The 22639-nt window shown below is 40.4% G+C and overlaps 1 protein-coding gene across 5 annotated transcripts in view; it reads left to right on the top strand.

Moving 5' to 3' along the window:
- Positions 1–5689: 5689 nt before the first annotated feature.
- The window catches only part of slit2 (slit homolog 2 (Drosophila)), a 96991-nt gene continuing 80041 nt past the window's right edge, over positions 5690–22639 (top strand). For 4 of the 5 annotated variants that reach the window (XM_067498866.1, XM_067498865.1, XM_067498868.1 and 1 more), the window contains exons 1-4: positions 5690–6616; positions 7430–7501; positions 9335–9406; positions 15601–15672. In XM_067498866.1, the coding sequence (XP_067354967.1) occupies positions 6414–6616; positions 7430–7501; positions 9335–9406; positions 15601–15672 (419 nt within the window). In that variant the 5' untranslated portion in view covers positions 5690–6413. The remainder of the gene's footprint in view (positions 6617–7429; positions 7502–9334; positions 9407–15600; positions 15673–22639) is intronic. The other variant, XM_067498864.1, reaches the window with a different exon arrangement.

Below are 22639 nucleotides of genomic sequence, written 5' to 3' on the forward strand. Positions count from 1 at the left end.
ATGGCGGTTGAGTTGTTTTGGTTCACGTTCATGGAAAAGCCACAGTCAGAGTAGCTGCTCTTAAACACACAAACACTAAGGGATAATTGTGTAAAAGGATTAGAGCGGCTGAGACTCTATTGTTACACCAAGAGGGGAAATATACAAGACTATCATGTCTGGTTGGATACATTCCTCTTTCATTGCTAAACAAATCAGCCAAACCTACCTGCTTCAACATAGATACAGCACACAGGGACAAATGCTTCCACTGGCAGCTTAACATAATTGTTTTGTTTGTTTTTTATATATGTTTTGCTGTACAGTAGAGATACAGCCAGGAGATAAATACTTTAGTATACTATACTAGATCCTGTATAGGATGAGATCGGGTTTAACAGAATTTCACACATTCAAGAAGATTCACCCCAATAGAAGTGTAACGTGCTATTCAATGCACAATTAGTACAAACCTTCTTTCACCAGACAACCCTGTCTCCTAAAAATTTGGTTCCTATCGAACTAAACTGCTAATACCATTTGTGTTTTTGTGGGGAATGTATTTGTGCTGGAAATGCAGGACTGTGAGATCACAGGTTCAAGATCAACTCCAAATTTCCATTTGTGTTTAGGTACAGGAAACAAAATTTCCTTGGTTAAGGTTAGAGGAAGATTATGGTTTTGTTAAAATTTTAGTAAAATTGTGTGAAGTAACCTTTTTTGTGTTAACATTTATTTAGTAGGTCAGTCATATGTTGAGTAGCCTATTTTCAACTTTAGTTATTTATGTTAATTGTCAGCATATTCTTAATTTGCTGGGAGAAAATGTTAGCTGGTAGCAGTTACATTCCCTACACAAACGTGATTGTAGTTGAGTTGTTTAGAAACACAATTTTTAGCTAACAGAGTTGATGAGCAGGACACTGAAGTTATAGTGATCACTTGTGTGTGTGGGGTGGGATGAAATACAAAACTGCACAATGGCATCAGTATGTTTTAAAGTACTTTGTACTTGTGAGAACTCTGTCCCTTCCTTAAAACCTCTTAGGGGAATGTCTGGCATCATGCTCACTCACTCAGGCGAGGAAGTGAGCAGAGCAACAACTGAAACATCTGTGAGGGAGTCGTGCTAAAATAATTCCCTATTCTGCCCATTTGAAAAGGGGCTCGTTACAATTTCTATTGTGGCCTTTCAGAATAATACTTCAGCCAGTTAACAAGTCCGGACAAACTTTTTTCAAATATACTTCATCTCTAGAAAAAGTTGCCTGCTAAATTACTGTAATCTAATGATCATGAACTCAAATCCCTCGATCTTATTCTTAATCTTAATCCCTTTATTTAGTAATTTTCAAATAATTTGGTAATTTATATAATTATGTTATTTTTAGCCCTGCTTTACTTTTGGACCACTTCTGCTTCTTTGTCTTTCATATAATGATGAATTATTTTCTCTTGCAAACACACCTGACACATGAAACCAAACACACCTTTCTGCAGCGCCAGACGAATGGAGAGTTTTCAACATACCACTCACTTCATGAGATCCTATTCACTGTCTCAGCATTTCCCGGGGCTTTGGCGGTTGGGTGTGTGAGACAGCAACAGCCTCTCAGTCCCATCACAACAAAGGTAACCAGCCACTTACACACCTCAGGGCCTCAATTCATTTTCAATACACTCCAAGGACAAACCAATCAGCACGAAACTGGCAGCCAGGAGTGAATGGAATCCGAGACAGAAGGAGGACTTTTAGTTTTTTTAATGTTGCTGTTTGTGTGTTTTGGTGTGGCACTGTGTGTTCATCCCTATGTATGTGTGTGTGTGTGTGTGTGTGTGTGTATGTGTGTGTGTGGCTCAGTGCAGCTGTGTAACCAGCCCCTGTGTTGACAGTGCCAGTCCAAACACAAACATCATTGGTTTTTAATGATGTGATTATGAGGCAACACACACGCACCACACACACACACAGACACACACACACAACAAACAACATGGATCTGATGAAGACAAAGTCACAGTAGTTTTATTTACTGTGTGTCATTATTGCATAATAATAAACAGTTTGAAATGCTGTTGCTGTGTGTATGTGCATAATTGAATATCTGCAAACTGGATGTGTGTGTGTGTTTGTATGCAGTAGGATGAGCGCTGAGCAGCATGTGCCTCAGTAGCAGCTGTCCAGAGGCCAGGTGTCTGAACTGACCTCTACACACTCACACACACACACACACACACACACACACACACACACACACACACACGCACGCACACACACACACACACACACACACACACAAACACTCCCACACAAACACTCCTTTAGCCTTACTGCATAGTCATAAACCAAAGATAACACAAACACACAGATTCACTTCTCATTAGCAGCTCATAACCTGCCAAGTCCAGCATCACAGGATATGTTATGCTTTAGCTTGAGCTGAAATTTTGTGAACGAGGTATAAAATATGACTTCATAATTACTGCATGTTTGTAGTTTTTTGTGCAGGAAGCTGTAATTAGGTGAAAATCTTTATGTTATAATTAATTTGATCAACTGTGACACTGGATCATTTAAATAAAACCAAATATTTCTTATTTGTACAATTAAAAAAAGTACTCATAGTCACTCATTTTAATTTGTACTGTGTTTCATGTCTTTGTACAAAAGATAGAGACGGGCTAAAGATAATGCTTTCCAACTCAGTTATGTAATTAAAATCACTTGTTGCATTTATTTTTTATCCCAAGCTGTGATAAAACAAACAATTAGGCATTGTGGTGAAGGTTATCATCCATTCTCTACTTCTGGGAAATGGAAATCAAGTTTGTCAAGTTTCACTCATCTCCACTTGACAATGAACTAAGTAACTAACTTCCTGAGTTCAGAAAAATAATAGCTCTTTGTTCATGGAGGGTTAATAAAGTTTTCACTTCATAACAACAACAGTGACTTAGGTTATTTTTACTTGTTGTTGGGGATTATGTGTAAATATTCCAGCTTTACTGTAAATAGTTACCAGTTGCATTATTTATTTAGCATATTATCCATAATTCAAATAGAAAACAAGATTTTATCAAGGCACAGATTTAATATAAGGATACACATCTAACCACTTTGTGATTTATAAACCCTCTCCACTGTAGGTAAGTTTTTAAATTTGACAGTGGAGGTCTCATTGCTGACGTGCAGGTGTTCTTGTGTGTCCAACGGGGAGCTATTTTAAAGCTAGTTAAAGCTTGAAGTACACCACTCTTATCTGTTCCCTGAATGTACTACAGTATTCATTTATTTTTTATCATTGTGACTATTATATAATCTGTAGTTTTTGTACAATGTGGCTTGGAAGGCTGGAACACTTACGTCTTATTGGATTTCTCTGTGCAAAAAATTCCCTTTGTTTTCCCCACATAGTAATTTTTATTACTTTGCATAAACATTATTCCACCCAGGAAGATAGATTTTATGTTTGTTTGGTTCAAAGTCCTTATCTGACAGATATTAAAGCTTTTAATAATTTGTGGTGATACAAATAAAAGTAACGGGAGTGCTTTGTCATTCAATCACAGTAAAGTACTGAGATGTTCTGTACAAATTGGGAAAAAAACAAAGACTGACAAAATGTATTATTTGTGCTATCAGTTACAGAAATGAGTCTGCACCACTGTTTTCGGCTAAGAGTTGAACAATTTTGCAGCCCTGTCCAGGCTTTAGATGTAATCTGCAATCTGAGGTAGTCATTTGGGTGTATGCATATGTGTGTGTTGTGTGTGAGGGGCATGCGGGTCAGACTGCGTCTAAACAGGCCGAATGCCCTAAAGCTGCATTGTATTGCAGGAGACAGGGGTCAAAATCCATCTCCTCCCCTCTGATTCCTTTCCCCCCCCATTTTTTTTCTCTCCTCTCACTTTATGATGCACCACCATCAAATACTAGTCTCTGCCCTTCCCCTCATTCTACTCCTCGTCTGTCTCCTCCACACGTCTGTTGTGCTTCTGCTGCCTCCCCTTTGTTAAGACACATTATAATCCTTCTATCCCTCTGCACAAAAAACAAAACAAAACATGTGTTTGTGTATGGGGTAGGATTGGTAATGCAAGAGAGAGGAGAAACAGTATAAAGATACACACACATACGCACACACGCACACAAACACACACACAGAGTACACATCAGCATTACAGTCACACAGCACTGTTTGTATTCTGTTTTGGGAACCAAAGAAGGATTGAGAGTGACAGTGACAGAGAGAGGGAGACTGTCACACCAAGGACTTGTCATCTGTCTTCTCTGAAAAATGTTTGTCATTGATCTCTAATGAAGAGTCACTGTAATATTCCTAATGTGCATGTAATTTAATAATGTAATCCCACTAAGCAATGGAGTTTAGTAGCCAGTCTGATTGTTCATAAAATACCTTTGACAACTAAAAAGCAAGACATAGAACACATGCTGGGACATAACATGCAGAACATGGAAGGAACCAAAGCCTTTTTTAACTGTGGGTCTTCGAGAATATAAAAATGAATATTGTTATTGCAGAACAGTGTCCGTCTTAAACAGCCTTTATGTAAAAAGTGCTGAGTGACAGCTTGTCAATCTCTGGGACGGTGCTTGCACATGTTTATTGGTGCTGCTGATGAGCCAAAAATTTTTTTTCATGTATAATTAAATATCAAAGTTTGTGAAAGCTGCAGTGAATTAAGAATCATGTTACTATAAGGCAACTTTGTTTATTCTGGCAAAATACAAATTCAGAAGTCTTATGACTGGTCCCATGAATTAATATCATTTTTCATATTCAGTTTCAGAGGTAATATCATTCATATTTATTCCAGATGTCACAGTAACCAATAAGTGCTGAACACATACTAAAGATTTTTACTGTCAGTTCAGTAAAATGAATCAGTGAAACATCAGCATTTGTTAAAAAGAGCAACAGAGAGAGAAGAAGTTTGAAATGACTTCCGTAGAGTTTGGAAGATGCAAAGTCTCCACAGATTAGCAAACGCTTTAATTTTCAATAAATCCTGTCATTTAATTTATGAAAAAATAGTTTACAGTAAAGTAAACATGATACAGTGATGTAACCTTTGACAGATCATGTAAGTTGTTGTCTGCTAACAACAGGTGCCATTTAATATTTTGTCCCTGTCTGACTCCGCCACTGCCTTTACTATTAAAGATTGGAGTCTTCGCCCTTTGCAGTACCTTTGGATATGGAAGTTAAGTTATAGTGTGTTAGACCCTTGGTAAGTGTGTGTCCATTATGGGACAGGTATCTTGGAAGTGTCCTCTGCAAAAGACCAACAGTGCATCTTAATTACAGCACTTCGCTCAGCCATGACAATTCAAGAAACAGATGGGTTTTCACCATTTTACCCACATTAGATTTGCCGAGAAGCTCTGTCGCCTTCCTGAGGCCAGATAAGTAAGGATCAGGTGACCTGGACACTGCAGTGAGATGAGACTGCCCTTCCGAGGTCAAACTGTTGCTGTTTGACTGTCAGCCAGTTGGAAACCTGCTGCTACATGATAAAACGCTAAAACGCATGTTTGCGTTCATGTGTGTAAGGCACAGAAAGAGAGACAGTAGCTCTGACAGACGCAGTGGCAGACGTGCCTGCTCCCGTCTCTCTCTCTCTCTACCTTCCTCCCTCTCTCTCCCTCCCTCTCTCGCTTACTCTCTCCTCCTCCTCCCCCCCATCACACACTCGGGAGCAGCGCTTGACGCACCACACAGAGTTGGATTATAGTATTGCGCGCTGGTCTTTCACGGGGCTTTTTCCTTCTCTCACACTGCCTACACTCTTGCCACTCACCGGCTATTGATATATGATCGGAATCAATATTTTTCCATCACGTTGACCTCTGCCGAGCCTGTGGGACAACGGAGCGCTGCCGTTGCTGCCTCGCCGGACGCGTGTTGTGAATTAATAACCAAGATAGCCTCACCTGAAGTGTGTCTGTATGCGCTAAAGTGTGTGTGTGAGTGTATTTCTCTGGATCAGGTCAAGGATCGAGATTTTACTGGCTTGGTTCCACACATACATATTTACATACATAAAACACACCAGGGGAAACTGGGCACCGCATGCCGCGGACATGTGGAAGTTTGCGCCGCTGTAGCGCAGCCAGAGAGCCGGTCCACCGCCTCGACGACCTCCCCTATCCTTGACCAGTGGAACCAAACTCCCAGATCACAGCCTTCACACATCGAAACCTGTCTAAGAAAACCCAAATGTAAATTCGGAACATTTTTTTTTTCTGAATCGCACGTTTAAAAAGGGAGGGCAGCGAAAAGGAGCACGCCATCCCATTGCGTGCAGAGTTTGTTGAGCTCTGTTAGGGATTTAAGGTTTTTTATTTTTTAACGCCTTTGCATTTTCTCAGTATTCTGTGGGTCTCACACCGGCCCCCACTTGCCGCAGTGATGGTGGGAGCTCTGAGCCCCGTTGGCCCCGGCCGCTCCCCGGTGACTGCGCTGGGGCTGCTGGCGGCCGTTCTGGTCCTGGCCAGCGAAGCGACGGGCCAGCCCTGCCCGGCCCAGTGCTCCTGCACCGGGACTACAGTGGACTGTCACGGCCAAGGGCTCCGCAGCGTGCCCAGGAACATACCCCGCAACACCGAGAGACTGTAAGTACCGAGGGGACGCAGCTCATAAGGCGCAGTTTGGATTAAATGTCCACATGACAATTTGGACACACTTGAAGGGAAATCCCTAGAATATGATCAGTTTCTTTGTGTTGCCGAAAAACAAGTGCGCACTGACCATGTTCTACTTGGTTATTTTATCTGCATTATAATAAAGCTGCGATTCTTCCGTAGGGGAGTAGTAAGAGTTTACGGTAAAATTTATTGCACTTGTCGTTTTTCATTCCCTACCAGATTTTGCCACTGACGTTTTGAAAATCGTCAAACGTCTAAAACAGTATTTAGCACTATTTAGTTTATTTTGCCCGATTTTCCCAATTGGCAGAAAACATCTTAAGGCACGGAGCTTCATATCTGTCAAAAGCTAGACCTCAGGATCACGCTTTTAACGTGAGCGCAGCTGAATCCAAGTGAAATGTAGCTTTCCCTGAAAATCAGTAAATCACCGACTATTGCGCGTGTTTAATGTGAGGACATGTTACTGCAGAAGTTAGGGGCTGTGATGTGGTTGTGTTGATGGTTTCGCACTGTTGCATTAGCACAGCCTCCAAAGACCACATCGGTTTGTCTGGAGACCAGCAAGTTAATCAAAAACGGATTTGGACAAGTGGGCTTTCAGTTAAACGGACTGTATTTTATTAGACAAAGACCCCTTGATGAAATTTTAAAAATGCCCAGCACAGTGCAAATGTCTGCATTAGCCAAGTTTCAACAGACGTGCTCACTTGCTTTGGTTTATTAACATATCAGACCCCATGTAGTAACAATTCATTGTTTACCCATTTCTCTGTCCAGGGATCTGAATGCAAACAACCTCACTAAAATCACAAAGGCGGATTTTGCGGGACTGAGGCATCTGCGAGTGTTGTAAGTGGCTTTTTTTTTCTTATTTATTGCCCTACTCTTTTGTATTTCCATTTTGCAGACACAAGGGCAAACAATATACCCTCACGAGCAGTTTTGACAAGGTGCACGTTGCATTTCCAACAACCTTCATACAAATACCAATACACCGATTTAATAGTTCACCATCAGACATCCAGCTCTGAAGCTGCCGCATGCAGCACTGCACCGTCTAGTCGTGGGAAGCGGTGGTTTGTTAGAATTGAGCCTGTCTGTGTTTGTTTGTGTGTGTGTGTGTGTGTGTGTGTGTGTGTGTGTGTGTGTGTGTGTAGGTGTGTGTGTGTGTGTGTGTGTGTGTGTGTGTGTGTGTGTGTGTGTGTGTGTGTGTGTGTGTGTGTCTAAACAGAATAGCACCTGTTAATGCTGTCGCGTTAATCTGCCAGTGGAAGTGTCAGGAGGGGCTTATTTTAACCACTGGGCCCCGGGGCCCATGTGGTGGAGTGATTAACACGCTGGCGAGGAAGTGATGGAGGGCGAAGAGGGAAAGAGATAGCGGTCATTAGGTGTAACTGCGGAGGGAGGAATGCAGCTGGAAGGGAGGGAAGGGTGGAAGTAAAGGAAAGGAAAGAAGAGTCAAGTAAGAACAGGTTTCCTACCTGGGATGAATCCAAGGTAAAAGTTCCCCTGAACCAAGACTAGGCCAGAATCTGCCCATTGTGTGTGTGTGTGTCTGTTATTCAGTCTGTAAAAGTGAATGGCAGGGAATACACATTGTTGGAATTCCTCCAGAGATTATCTCCTTAATTGGGTACATGTGAGGGTGGTGTGTATGTGGTGCTCCAGTCTTCATACCATAGCTGTTTCCTTTGTGCTCACATCTACCTGAGTGCACTCACACACACACACTGGCCTTTAAAATTCTGATAACTGTCCAACACTTAGCCAATTAGTAAAACATCATTAAAAAAGAACAAAACAAATTAAGTGACAAATGCTCCTGATAATAAAGTCATAATTTGTTTAGACAAAGATGTACTAAATCGACAGCCACTCATATGTGAGGACATGCAGCCTCTTTGTCATATGATACTCAGTGGGTTTTGATTGATTGATTGGTCTAAACAAGCATTTTAAAGAACTCTCTCATGTCAGTAGGAATTGTGTATTTTTTTTAACAGTTAATAGACTGAAGCAGATGAATCAGTAATGGAAACTATTTATTGCAGCCTGAATTTCAATGTATCACCTCATTTGTTTGCAACTTCCTGTTAATCATGAGCTCACTGCATATTGCCCATAAAAATATGTGTGTGTGTGTGTGTGTGTGTGTGGTTTGGTCAGCACACTGTTCCGGGTAGAGCTGTGCTAGTGTAAGTGAATGAGTAGTCACAGCTATGCGGTTAGATAGAGAGTAAATTGGATGATAGATGAGTTGCTGTCCAACTGATGGGCCAGTTTTAAAGTCAATTCTGGGCCTCTATCGACCTGCTGCTGATTGTCTTCTCTCTCTCTCTCTTGCTGTTTCAACATTCTATCACTTTCCGTCTCCACCAATCTGTTTTTCGTCATCCACTGCCACGTTTCTTCTCCATCTCTCCTTCCATCTCCTCTCCATTGTCAGCCTCTTTGCCCCTCTTGTGCCCTATCTCACTGTCTCCTTCACCCTCTCTTCCTCTTTTTTCTCTTATCTGTCGCCCAATCCAGCCATCTTTCTCTTATTCTTTGGCCTCTCAGAGTTTAGACACACAAATCAGCCTTTCAGCTCTCACGCTCTGTGTCCCTCTATCACTCTCTCTTCTGCTTCTTCTCTTTTGTTCTGTCCAATAGTTTCACTCTCTCCTGGTGTTTTACTTTCAGGCAGCTAATGGAGAACAAAATCACCACCATTGAGAGAGGAGCCTTCCAGGACCTGAAGGAGCTGGAGAGACTGTGAGTAACATTTCAGTGTTGCCATTTTCTGTGTTAATACATCAAGGATGAAGAAAAAGACATGTATATACGCATGCATGGAAAATAAAAGACAAGAACCAACACAGTGTCTCAGTAGGGTACAGGACCACCACAAGATGCTTTTGTACTTCCTCTATTGGAGGAATGAACCCTGTTCGTCTATAAGAGATGTTCTCTCATTTTCTTTTCCATTATGGTCGTGGTAGAGAACACTTTTTAAAAGCACAAACACATGGTGCATTACACAAATCTTGCAGGTTTACTCTGAGTCACACTTTGTAATATTGGGTTAAGAAGACATTTATCTGACATGTCTGTCCAAACGTTGCTGTACACATTCAATCATTTTCACACTTGTCATTCCTCTCAATGATCCCTTGTGTTTTGAATGGAAGCATTTGTGGAACAATGAGATTTACATAGATTTATGGATTCCTTTCCTTACAATTCTCACCTCTCTATGTTTTTATAATAATGTTTTCTGACTATCCCAATGTGAGGCTTCCAAGCGGAAAGTTTTGAGATTGAGTCACACAAAGCAACTGAGAGTCCAAAGGGTGTTACGGCTCTGGCCTGGAATCACTGGTATTCAGCATCTAACCCTGAGGCAGATATGGCATAGTTAGGTCTTGGTAGTCTGAGAAAGAGCAACACCAAAGGGGGATGTGGACCTCTGACTGGTGATATGTCCATTGTGTCGACTGTTAACTTTGCACGAGCTGTCCACATATGTGTATGATTGTGTGTTATGTGGCCTGACTGAGACACAGGAATGCAGCAGACTGACAGAGTCGAGGAAGTTTAGAGACAAGCTTTTAATTAAAGATGCAAAATAAAGATCTTGACTGCTTACACAAACATTAACAATAGATACACAAAAGACATGTATACGCACAAGAGACATTCACCAGCAAACATGCACACAGCAGTGACTCAAAGGAGAAATGTGGTTGATAGCTGTTTTGGGTAACTTCTTCAGGAGTCACTGGGATGACATATCGTGATTCCTCAGCTGCTTTGGTCTAAGTCGTGTTACGCCTTGTTTTTCTCTGCTCTCTGCTGCAATACTGCTGCTCTTTGATGACAGAAAGAGACCCTCTTATGGACCACTATGGGAATCTATTGGGGTTTCTCGCATATCCAATGAGAGTTCCTGCCTGAAGCCGTAGATGAAGTGGGCAATATTTAGCTGTGATTGCTCCTGCTTTGACAAATAAATTGTGATAGTGATTACCCTCTCTACAGACAAATGCCTGTAAATACAATCTCACACATACAGTGCAAGCAAAAAAGGCTTCAACTCATACTTGCAGATACAGTTTACATGCTCATTTTGTCATCATCTTTGCGCTGTATTGTCTTTGATGGGAACAAACACCTTTGACAGTAGTTAACTTTATGACACAACATGGCCGTTCTCTGATGTCCTCACCAGGGTTTTTAACTGTAACTCAGCGACTCTGGCGTGGCATGTTCAAAAACACAATGATGGAGTCAGTCATCAACGCCCCCACTCCCCCACAGCCCTCGGACAAAGGCATGTCTCCGGAGTCTGAAGTCTGGGGGCTCATTTCAAAGGCCTCCATCCTCTGGGGGTCTGGAGGGGGCCTGCTGGGCACCACTGCCCAAAGGAGAGGGCCCTAAGCTGGGCTGACGGATCCACATTGACTGCCCACCACAGGGGTGGAAAACGGTTCCCCTTCTCATCCTTTTTTGCAAAGAGCCCTGCGGGGCTGGGCAAGGCGGGGTCAGGTGTGGGGCAGTAGCTAGGGGGTATTAGGGAGGGGTAGATGGAGGTGTGGAGTAGATAGGCATGTCACAACACACATGCACATGCATAAAAACTTACATGAGTATGGATATAGCCATGCATGCGCATTCACTCACGCAAGGCTGCTGTCAGTAGAGGTTTTATCTTGATTTTGCCCCCCTCCTTAAATCCACTCACGCCTCCTGTCTTTCTTTCATTCATTCTTCAACCTCTCCTCATGTTTTTCTTCCATACCCACTTATCTCATTCTCTCTCGCTCTCCTCTCTCTATTGTCCTGTGCATATAGGAATGTCATACATTCTTTTCTCTCTACCTGTGGGTGCAAAAAACGAGAGGTTCCCAGTCTTCTTATCCTCCTCTCACATTTGACTGGTTTATAGTCCTGGTTCAATTCAAAGACTCTGAGATTGAAAGTGATAACAGCCACAGACATGCAAAGAGAAAAGAAAGAGTACTTATGGGAATTGCAACAGTTATTTCAGAAAAGGGCAGTGAGATAAAGCCTTAGATAATTAGCCAGTAATTGAGTGATCAAAGTGTCAAAGAGAATTTTAACAGCAATAAATAATTGTAAAAACTGATTACAGGTAGCGAGATGTGTCTATCAACACTTACTACAAACTGGATAATGAAACCTTAAACCAAGTTATTATGTTGTAATATGTGGGCAATCTGAATAATGGAGGATAATTGTAATAGTTTTCCAAGAAAGTGGAACATGGATTTCAAAGAAAATCCCTGGATTAGTGCTAAATTATTAGTTTTAAAGCCTGTGTGTGATAATGTTGTTCTCACTAACCATTTTGGGGCAAAGTTTCAAATGTTTTACTTTTTCTTTTTTTTTTTGAACAGCAGAGCTTGAAATTATCTGCACTGTGAAGACACAGACAAAAACATTTTCACTACAGCAGTTCTGTGGAAAAAGTAATTCGTGATAGATTTTCCAGGGTCTCTGCGTGATTGTATTGCAGCCAACATTTGTTATAATATTGGCTAAACACCCAATGGATCAAAGTTTGGGCAAAAAGCCCTCCAGTACAGCTGAATTTGAATGATCGTTGGTGATAGCAAAGGAATGTACAGGTCAGGCAAGAAGACTGGATTTCTGCATTGCTGTGTTTCAGGGCAGAGATGGTATCTGTCATTAGTGTTTAAATAACAGATCAGATTAGAGTGTGTAAACAGATCATGGGGATTGGTTCACTTCAGATGCACTAGCAATGAACCAAACATATGAACTATCGGACTATAAATATAAACATGCACACACTGGTCAGTTTAAAGTGTTTATGTGACTTAAGACTTTGGGTCACGTAAATGTCCACAGGATTTGTGTTGGTACTACTACTAATAGTGTTTGCTTGCATGAGTGGTTGTTAGTACAAAATACGTCCAGTATTATGGGAGTAGCAACATTGTTGGTGTAATAATTGGTTTCTGAGGTGGTTTATTATTTCCTTCCCAGTGAGAGCCTGCAAGTAATGAGGCTTATGAGGCTCTTGGGTGTTAGGAAACTCTGTGTGTGTGTGCGTGTCTGTGTGCGTATGTGTATCTGTTGTATGTGCAAAGATTTGGCACACATCATGTTTGCAGAAATGAGTGTGTGTTTACTGTGTGGTTTGTACTTCTCTAGCATCTGTTTATGACTACAGGGATTATCGCCACACTGCACTGCGACCTTAGCTTGTTGAAGTGACACTCACACCTAAGTTTATTGGCTGATCAGTCTTCATTCACTTTCAGCCAGACTTTGACTAATGAGACATGACTGCTGAAATATTCTGAGCCTGTTTACAGTGGATACACACACACAAACACACATGCTCAAGGCTTTGAAAGATATGTTCTCTGAGGAGCAGAAACACACCACTAAACCACTAGAAGTGACTCGATGATTTACTGTAAGTTCGGAAGAAGCTGGTACTCTTTAATGCTGCTTGAGATGTTCAGTAAATGAAAAAATCTTTAACCATAAATCTTTAAACTGAACTGAAAATACTGGTCATTGGTACTGAAGGATCAGTAGCTTCTAACATTGGAGCTCCCCTCACTGGTGACCGAGAGTGCCTCTACTAGCTTTATAAAAAACCATAAAGATGCAAAACTGAGTTGATCGCTCTATTCCAGATATTTGGCTGATGAGCTGTTACCAGTAAATCTTGACCAGTACAGCATGTTGCATAGGCCAGTTTTGCATTTAACTGAACATAACAGTTGGAAAAGGGACAGACTAAATGTACAAACTGAAGAAAAAAATCAGCAATGAATTTCATTGCATAATGATATGTGATATATTGAATGTCTCCCGTGGAGGATTTCTGTAAACAAACAAAAACTATATTTATGCTCAGTGTTTTGTAAATGCATTTTTTTATCCTAAAGATCTAACAAATGTGGTTAATTATTGCATTTCTTGCTACATCGCCGTTACCCCCACTGACACCTGTTGAGCAATAGTATAGTAAGCCATGTGCACATGCATATAAATTAACCATCCTCGCAAAAACACATTGTCCAGCATTATTAATAAAAACATAATCCAGACACTTACATATTGATTCAATTCACTCAAGTAGTTCATAATTTCTACGTCTAATGCACACAAATACACTCTCTCTATTGTGATTGGATTTATTATTTGCAGAGTTGTTTTCAACATCAATGTTATTATGTAAACCAGTAAGCTACAGGAGCAGGCACAAGAAAAACAGTATAACAAATAGTTTGTGACACAGTGAAAATGACCGCAGTGGACATTTGGAAATTTCCTTAATAAACAACCTCTCTGATGTTACTTTGGATTATGCACATAAAAAAATAGAGATAGATTTGAGAAGCTTAAAAAGATAATCACACATCTAAGCTATAAAATTAATAAAGAGCATTTGAATTCATTGATGCCTTAGAGGAATCAGGCAGGTTTTACTTCATTTTCTGAGTCTCCTAGTCTGACGGCACTTCATCTATTTTAAGAGGATGATCTCATACCCCCTCTCTGTGCTCCTTCCTTCCACCCCACCTCCAGGACCAGTCCATGCACCCTCCCGAGGGAGGTCTGGCCCACTAACGGGTGCTCATAGCTGGGCAGGACCTGCTGGGGGAGTGGGCCTCTCCACATGACCACGTGGGGCTCTTAGCTGCCTGAGCCGGCGCTAACAGAAGAGAAGTGAATAATTCAGAAACATCGTTTTTGTGGGATGTTAAATATTTAAGCAGCCTCTGACGTAACTGTGGAGTGTGAATGTGTGTGCATGTGCGCGAGCACATTCATATGTTGCACTTGTGGGTGGAAGACGGCTACATAAGGATGACGTCATTTTAGGGATAGTCCACAGCAGGTTATGGTGAAGCACAAAGAGGTGAAGGATGAGGGTTAAGAGGAAAAAGTCATTGAGAGAGTTAAAGAGAGGTCTTTGGGGTTTTGAATGGAGTGAATTTTTAAGGTTTTGTTTGAGTAGTTTGTGGCGCCTCTGCGATTAATGTGTGTTTATGTAAGTAAATCATATAAAACGTATATTGTTATTTAGACCTTCTTCATTTCTCCCTTCCTCTCTTGCCTCAATCACTCATTTTCTTCTTCCCTGTCTTCGTTCTTCTGCAATTGCAGCCAGCACAGCATCAGTCTCTGTGTGTGTGTGTGTCAGGGTTAAACTGTTTCAGCAGCTTTCTCTCATTGTGTCACTCAGTTGCCTCACTCTCCTCTGATTCACAATCAAGGCACAGCCGTACACACACACACACACACCAACACACACCAGAACACAAACCTCTTCACTCCACTCAACCAGGGTTAAATGATCGCACCCAGATTATTAAACTCACCCGAGCTCTCTCAACTCCTCTGTTTGTGTGTGTGTCTGTGTGTGTGTGTGTGTGTGTGTGTATGTGTGTGTGATGATGAGTTGTTGTGAGTTCTTCCCCTGTGAGGGCTTTGTTTACTCAGTGGGGTCCTTTTCACACATTCGGTAGCCCGGCCAGACTGCCTGTTTGTTTTTCCCACATCATCTCCTTTCCTCTGCCTTTGTGGTTAAAAAAGTTCTACCCCCTCCTTCCTCTGAACCCCTTCTCTCGTCTTCCTCCCCCTGCCTTCCCTGCATCCTTTTTGATTTCACTATTTGTGTGGCAGCCATGTTTTACCCCTAAATCTGGGGTAACCCAGAGTTTGTTTACCTGTCCGTGAACATGTATGAATATGTGTTTTAAGGTGTCTCCATCAGTCTCTGTATTCTTCTGTACATCCTTTACATGAACTAAATTACATTACAGTTAAAATAACACAATGTGATATGAAGCACAAATCTCACATTAAAAAGCTAATTATACACATGAAACCACTTCACCTATTCTGTCTGGAAGTGTCTAGGTAGAATGTATTTCCTAATTTATGTTGTGTTTTACCAGGCGCCTGAATCGGAATAATCTGGCTGTCTTCCCCGAGCTGCTTTTCCTGGGGACGACAAAGCTTTATAGACTGTAAGTACTGTTTTTATTTCTCTTTTCTTCTCATCACTCTATCCTTCTACATTGTTATTAGCACAAGCAACAAAAAGATGGCTTGATGTCATTTAGATGAATTGTGGGTAAATGGTGTGTCTGTGTGTGTCTCTACTAGCTCCTATAGTTTACTGACTGTGAGTTACAGTGCCATGATCAAATATGTTACAGATGCTGTGTCATAGAGGAAAAAACAAAATCTGGTTTTCTCATTGATGCAGCCATGGTGTTTTACTTGGATGACTGGGTGAGACGAGTGAGAGAACACATTTTACATGGTCCTTTCCATAGAAGCCAGCTCAGTAGCTAATGGAGATTAGCACTCCAACAGCTGCTGCCCACTGGGAATGTGTGTGTGTTTGTGTGCCTATGTGAAAGTGTGCGAGGATGGAGAGGAGAAAGTGGGCACGATACATCAAGGGAGGTATAACCAGCAAAACGCAGAAACAGAAACGTTTCCTTCTTCTGATGTTACATTTTATGTTTCACAGGAAGAAAGTAGTTTCACTTACACAGTATGAATGTTCCAGTTTGTATTCAAACCAGTGGAGCACTGTTTGTTGCCATCAAACACTTTCCTCTCTTCACTCTCAGGCTGGTTGTATGTACTGTAAACCAAGCTGTGGATTTCCAGTACTGTAGGGCTAGGTTGCAATGCTGCTGTAACTGTGGGAACTAACTTCCCGTTATAGTCGTTTGTGGTCTCTGGGAATAATTATGGTTGCTTATATTTATATGTGCGGCTGAATATATTTATTTAAAACAATATTGAAAAAAGCTCAGTTGATTCACAGAGTGTGTGAAAGTTGTTTATGTTCTGCGGCTGCTATGGTGGTTTGCTGGGTTTGACCTGTTGTGTCTAAGGCGGTGTGTCTGCATATGCGTCTGTGTTTCTGCAACGGCGGGTGCGTGTGTGTGTGTGTGTGTGTGTGTGTGTGTGTGTGTGTGTGTGTGTGTGTGTGTGTGTGTGTGTGTGTGTGTGAGTTTCTCAAGGCCAAGAGTTGGCATTTCGCTCAGCATGTGGGCTGAGGTAAAAATACAACTTGGATATACTCCTCTCTGGTCAGCTGTTGCAGACAAGTGGCCTCTGTGTGTGTGCATGCACGTGTGTATTAGTGCCCCATATGCATGTTGAGTGTATGAGTGTGTTGAGTGTTTCTGAGTGTGGAAGCCTCAGCCCATCAGAGGGATATGTTCAGCAGAGGGTCCCTTGTTGGCTGAACATCTTCACTGAACAAGCGCACTTAATTCAGCATAACAGGATTCATGATATTGCACTCTAATAGTTTTTTCTTCAGTAATATGAACTCCACAGCAGACAGGAAACGAAACACAGCTCTGAAAATCCACAGAATGTTGCTAAATGACAATAAAAACAGCTGGCGCCATTGGAGCCACAAGGCTACAAGATTTGTCAGAGGTATGGAAGTCATTCAGAATGAACATGACAACCACGGAGGCTGAGCCAATAGTATTTAGGGCTGTTTATTCAATATTACTTATACATCTCCCTGCAATATATTTGTATTTTTAGAAAATACAACAAGAAACCCTTGAGAACCTCTGAAATGGAATGTTATATTGAGGTCAGAAGGTATGTGCGAACTGGACCGATTTTGGTTCTTGTGACAGTACAGCTATAAATGAACACTTGCTTAACCTGCTATTATGAAAATTATGTTTTCACTTTTTCAGAACTTGGAAAATCTGTGTATGTGTATATGAGTATTTACAGTGTTTGACCTTCTCTTAATACAGTGCTTTATGGTTTTACAATTTTTGTTTAAGGAAACGTTCTTTCTGCCTAATATCCTGTACCTGCACACCTTTTTTTCTAACTCAGAAGCATGACTTAGTTTTACTGCAGGTTTTAAAGTCACATTCTGCCTGACATGTACTCAGGTCTACACCAATAGAATATTTTATTCAGTATGAAAACCACATTGCTTTAGTTTGATAAAGCTTTGCAAAAGAAAATTTGTTGTATATGAAGTGAATTTCCAAAATTAAGGAATGTTTTTTGCATCATAGACTTTACATCATATAAAACACTTAAATTGGACTGCGACCTCCATTAAACATCCATCCCATTTAAAACACCTGCGACTGCACCCCTCCCTCCACCCTAACCTTCCACATTACACACATATGCACAAACAGTCTCAGCCTCCCCCAACACCCCAGAGCCCAGACCCCATTAGGTTATGTAGACACACACATCTGGCGAAACCATGTGGTGGGCATCCCCCCAAAAACTATCTGTGTCTGTTTCTGACACACACACAGAGACAGACCTCCTGTTTCCCTCAGTCTCATTGTTAATCGTTGCATCCACACCACAGTAATACTGGGTACACAGCTGTGACTGTTTGCTCTGCGAACAATATGAGAGACAGACAGAGAAAAGGAGAGCAACTAGGCAGTTTGAACACGGGATCAAACAGGGACAGTTCATTTGAAAAACTCTGTAAAACATAGACAGGCTAGTAAAACCTTACTGCACTGGAGAAGAAGCAGGGGTTCCCCCAGCCAAACAAATCCTGAGATCAGAGCACAGACACAAACACACCTACAGCTACATTTCTGATGGTACTAAAATCATAAACTATGAAGATTTGACTGAAGTAAACTGATCTTGTCCTGTGTTTATAATGTTGATGGACCACCATGACAAAAAACAAATTTACTTAAAATAACAAAATAAATACGTAATGGATAAAAACACAAAGGGACCTTTAGAGGGACCTTTCACCTCTGTGATTTATTATATTTAAATTTTAAAATTATTGTTTCCTCTTGGTAAAAATTAAGTAATTATTTACAAAATGTATTCAGATGACACCTTGATTTATTTACCTTGTTCATCACATGATTGGGGTTGTGTAGACTCACAGAGCAGAACAGAGCAAGTGAACATCTGAATGTGGTTAAATCTACTACACATAGAAAAAAGAAAAAAGAAAAGATATTAATATTGTGTTTGGCAACAAAAACAGTGAGGGTTGTTGCTTTAATTTTAGAGTTAAAAAAATACAAGACCACAACAGAAATCTTATATAGACACATTGCTCCTATATACAGGCTGTAATAGGTACATACTTACACATACTTGGCTGAGCAATAATTATTTTTAGATAAAGAATGTAAAGCCCATAGAGATCCCTTAAGTCTTTAAGATGCAGTAAGCACACTGAAGCAGTATTTTGATATTATTGCACACAGATGGAACCAATTCTTTTATCTGAAATGCACATTTGTCTGTTTTTTAATTTCTTGTTGCCTCTACTGCAGTTTTATATCTATTACTCAAGTATGGATATTGTGACTGTAAAATGTGGTTTCTTTTGCCTATTATTATTGCTTTGACTTTAATACTTTAGTACGATATTTTATTTACCTTTTCAGTCCTTTACTTTGGCTGGACGCTGTAATGTGTAAACGTAGTGCTGTATGTGTTTTTTTTTAAAGGTGCTACATAAATACTCGTCTTCTCTCCTCTGCCAATTCCTGTTCTCTTTGCTGGACAAGTCAAGTCAAGTCAAAAGCCCTGCTAGAGGAGGTCGTAGTGTGATATTTGGTTCTAGGAGAATAAATCCATTTAAAATTGTATATGCCATTAAAAGCACCTTGAAATCTGATCTAACAGTCGAAGCCAGTGGAGGGAGGCTGACGCAGGTGTAATACGATAATAAAATATTGCTGATTTGGTTGTAGCTGCCAAATTTTAAATCATTTGGACACTTTTATGCTTATGTAAGGCAAGCCTGAAAACAGAATATTGCAGTAATCTAATTTTAATGAAACAAAACATTTTGCTTCCTTCAGTAATAGGAATGACCAGATTTTTGGGGTTTTGTGCAGAGGATAGGGCCGTGTTTATACAGAAATCAGTAGTGAGGTGGGGGGTTAATGAATTGATGAGCTGATGGGAGGACAGGAGAATGTGTCAATTGTGAATAGTATGACAGATCTTTGTATTTAGGGTGGGTGAGTGTTATATTGCTGCTTGACGTCTTCTGACCAACATCCCCGACCAACTGCAGACCAGTTAATTTGGCATTAATTTTAATAAAAAGTAATATGGCAAATTAGGACATTTATGATGTTTAATAATTAAGCCTACTATCAGTCGAGACCAGTCTTTATTAAATGTTTGGGTCAATACACATTATTTAGTTTCATCTTGGTCAAGCATAAAAACATAACCAACTTTATTTTGCAAATACATGGTGTTTATATATGTCCAAATCTGATTTAAAGTGTGCATAAAAACTGGTGGATAGAAAAACTTACTGAGAGAGTAAGTGTGTGTGTTTGTGTTTGTGTGTGTGTGTGTGTGTGTGTGTGTGTGTGAGTGTGTGCGTGTTTGCGCGCGTGTGTGTGTCTATGTGTGTGTGTGTGTGTGTCATATAGAGAGAGGAAGAGAAAATTGTGTTAACATCATTCTTTCCTCATCATTCCCCTGAGAAGAAGATTCAGCATAGACAACTTGATTGAGAGGAGGAAAACGAGTGTACTTCAGATCTCACAAACACACATTAGACCAGGCTTAAATTGGTATGAGGTTTGAATTAATGAGTTGATGAGGCTACATTTTGGTTGTGTGTGTTTATGTGTGCGTAATAGTCCCTAATCCTCTGCTAAACGGTGCCCTGATGAGGCTTTACCAGGCGGAATTGTTGCTTAGCAGCCTCAAAGGTTGTGGCTTTGTTTTCTGTGACAGCTTAACCACACACACACACACACACACACACACACACACTGCCACGGCTGAGATGACAGCTTTTCCTGGGTGTTGACAGTTAACCGACACAAAAGGGGATAGGGAGAAAAGGAGAAAAAAAAAGTAGGGGAGAGGCCAAAGGTAGAGAAAATTAAAATTTCTCAAAGTAAATAATGATTTTTAATTAAGACAGAGAGAGATTTGCGTTTTATTTGCCATTGATGATGCACCTCTCAGTAAGGTCCCATAGGGTCGAAAGATAAAGAATGTTTCAGTCAGGAGATCTTGAGACAATGTGGTATATATAGGAAAGGAAGGGAGATCGCCACCTTCACATGAAAAAAGCTCAAGTTTGATGTGGGGAAAGCAACACATGTTACACCTGTTTGTCCTTCAAAGGCATTTGCTAAGATTAGTTTTATTCAAAAATGTAACAATTAAAATAAATTATTATGAGATTGTGGTCTGCATTATTAGTATTAAATAAAATAATGAGCATCAAAAATAAGACAAATGTTAAATAAATCATTAAAGACAACCCATCACATATATATAACAATGGGATCTTATTTGACCTTTTAAATCATAGAGAACTAATTAAAGTAAAACATTATCTACACAGCTTACTTACCAGTTTTTTCTGGGGCTTTTAACTACGTCTTATAGTCTGTGTCTGCAGATGGAGTTAGAAAGAAATTCTGGTGATGTTGTAGATTTTACTTAAATATCAAGAAATAACATGAAAACAACAAAATCAGCAATTATCCTAGTAATTGATCTCACTAAAAAAGATTTTCTCGGTGGCCAAAGCCTGATGTGTTTATGTGCCATGAGCTCAGTTGCACAAATGATTTTAATTGATGAATTGCACGACTTGCAAGCCTTTATTGAAAAAGTTTATGTAGATGGTGCCTTTAAAGTGATCCATATCTGCTGGTAGCAAGGTCCTAATTTAAATCTAGGACATAATGTCTACAGCATAATGTAGTCTCTGAATACACTTTTTACTCTTGAATAAATTTTATAAAAACTACAGAATCTTCTAAGTTTAATTATATTATGGTGACTCACTCTGTAAGATTTATCTATGGGGATAAATGCCCAAAATAGTAGACAAGACAGAGGTCTGAGAATAACATTATTGCATTGTTCGCTTTTTAAAAAACTGATTTGTTGAAAACAACAAAAAATACAGACTATTGGTCTGCGTTTTAAAACTACATTCATTCTCCATCCGACTTGCAAGCCTTTATTGAAAAAGATTATGTAGATATGGGATGGTGCCTTTAAAATGATCCGTATCTGCTGGTAGCAAGGTTAGTAGCTGTGTGTGTTTGGATGAAAAGATATTTGGCCACTCACTTTGTGTACATAGGATATGCAAATATCTGCCATTAGGTCTGTCCAAGAAAATGAAGTCAAGCCTTTGCAGCCCAAGGCATCTGCAGATGGGCCTCTCTCCCTGTCTCTTCCTCTCTCGCTTTCATTCTATCTAACAAACATAGAAGCAAACTGGCACAAATGCGCCGCTTTACCATTCAGCAATATTTCCTGCCTCCTCCTGTTTCGCTGAATGCACTTTATTAGATATAAAAAACCCTTGCACACATCCACACTTCAATGCACACACACACACACAAAAACAGCTTTTTAAAAATCTTTTCAGCATATACAAAGACATATTGTCCAAGAAATGTTTTATTGAGACTCTTGGATCACACAGTGTGTATCCGGTCTAAAAAACAAATTGTGTCCTCGTTTTTCTTTCTTGTGGTTGAGGTTGTGTGTTTTTAGACATCCCCACACTGTCTGTGTACATATTATGAATCAGCTTTAGTATAAACCAACAATTACAACAGCGTTGAGGTGTTGAGTGTCAGTGACTCACTAATTTGCCATCATACGAATCAGATGACTGCGTCTCTGAATTGCTCAAGGCCACTCATTCCTAAGGAGTGATTTGGCCATTGAGATCCCAACACAATGCTGTAATTCATTCTCAAGTGATTCAGAGAGGGCTTGCCAAAGCTGAACTGGCATTATTAAGAGGGCACTAGTACAAAAGATTATGTTATACAGACAGAATGTAAAGTTAATAAAGATCTTGCCTGACTTTTACCACAGCTAGAGCTAACTTGTTCCTAAATGATGCCAAGGAAGTGCGTGTGTTTGCGGACTTTGCTCAGCTTTCTCAGCTGTGAAGTATTAAAGTTTGTACGTTAT

Source organism: Channa argus, chromosome 3 (assembly GCF_033026475.1).
Source record: "Channa argus isolate prfri chromosome 3, Channa argus male v1.0, whole genome shotgun sequence".
NCBI lineage: Eukaryota > Metazoa > Chordata > Actinopteri > Anabantiformes > Channidae > Channa > Channa argus.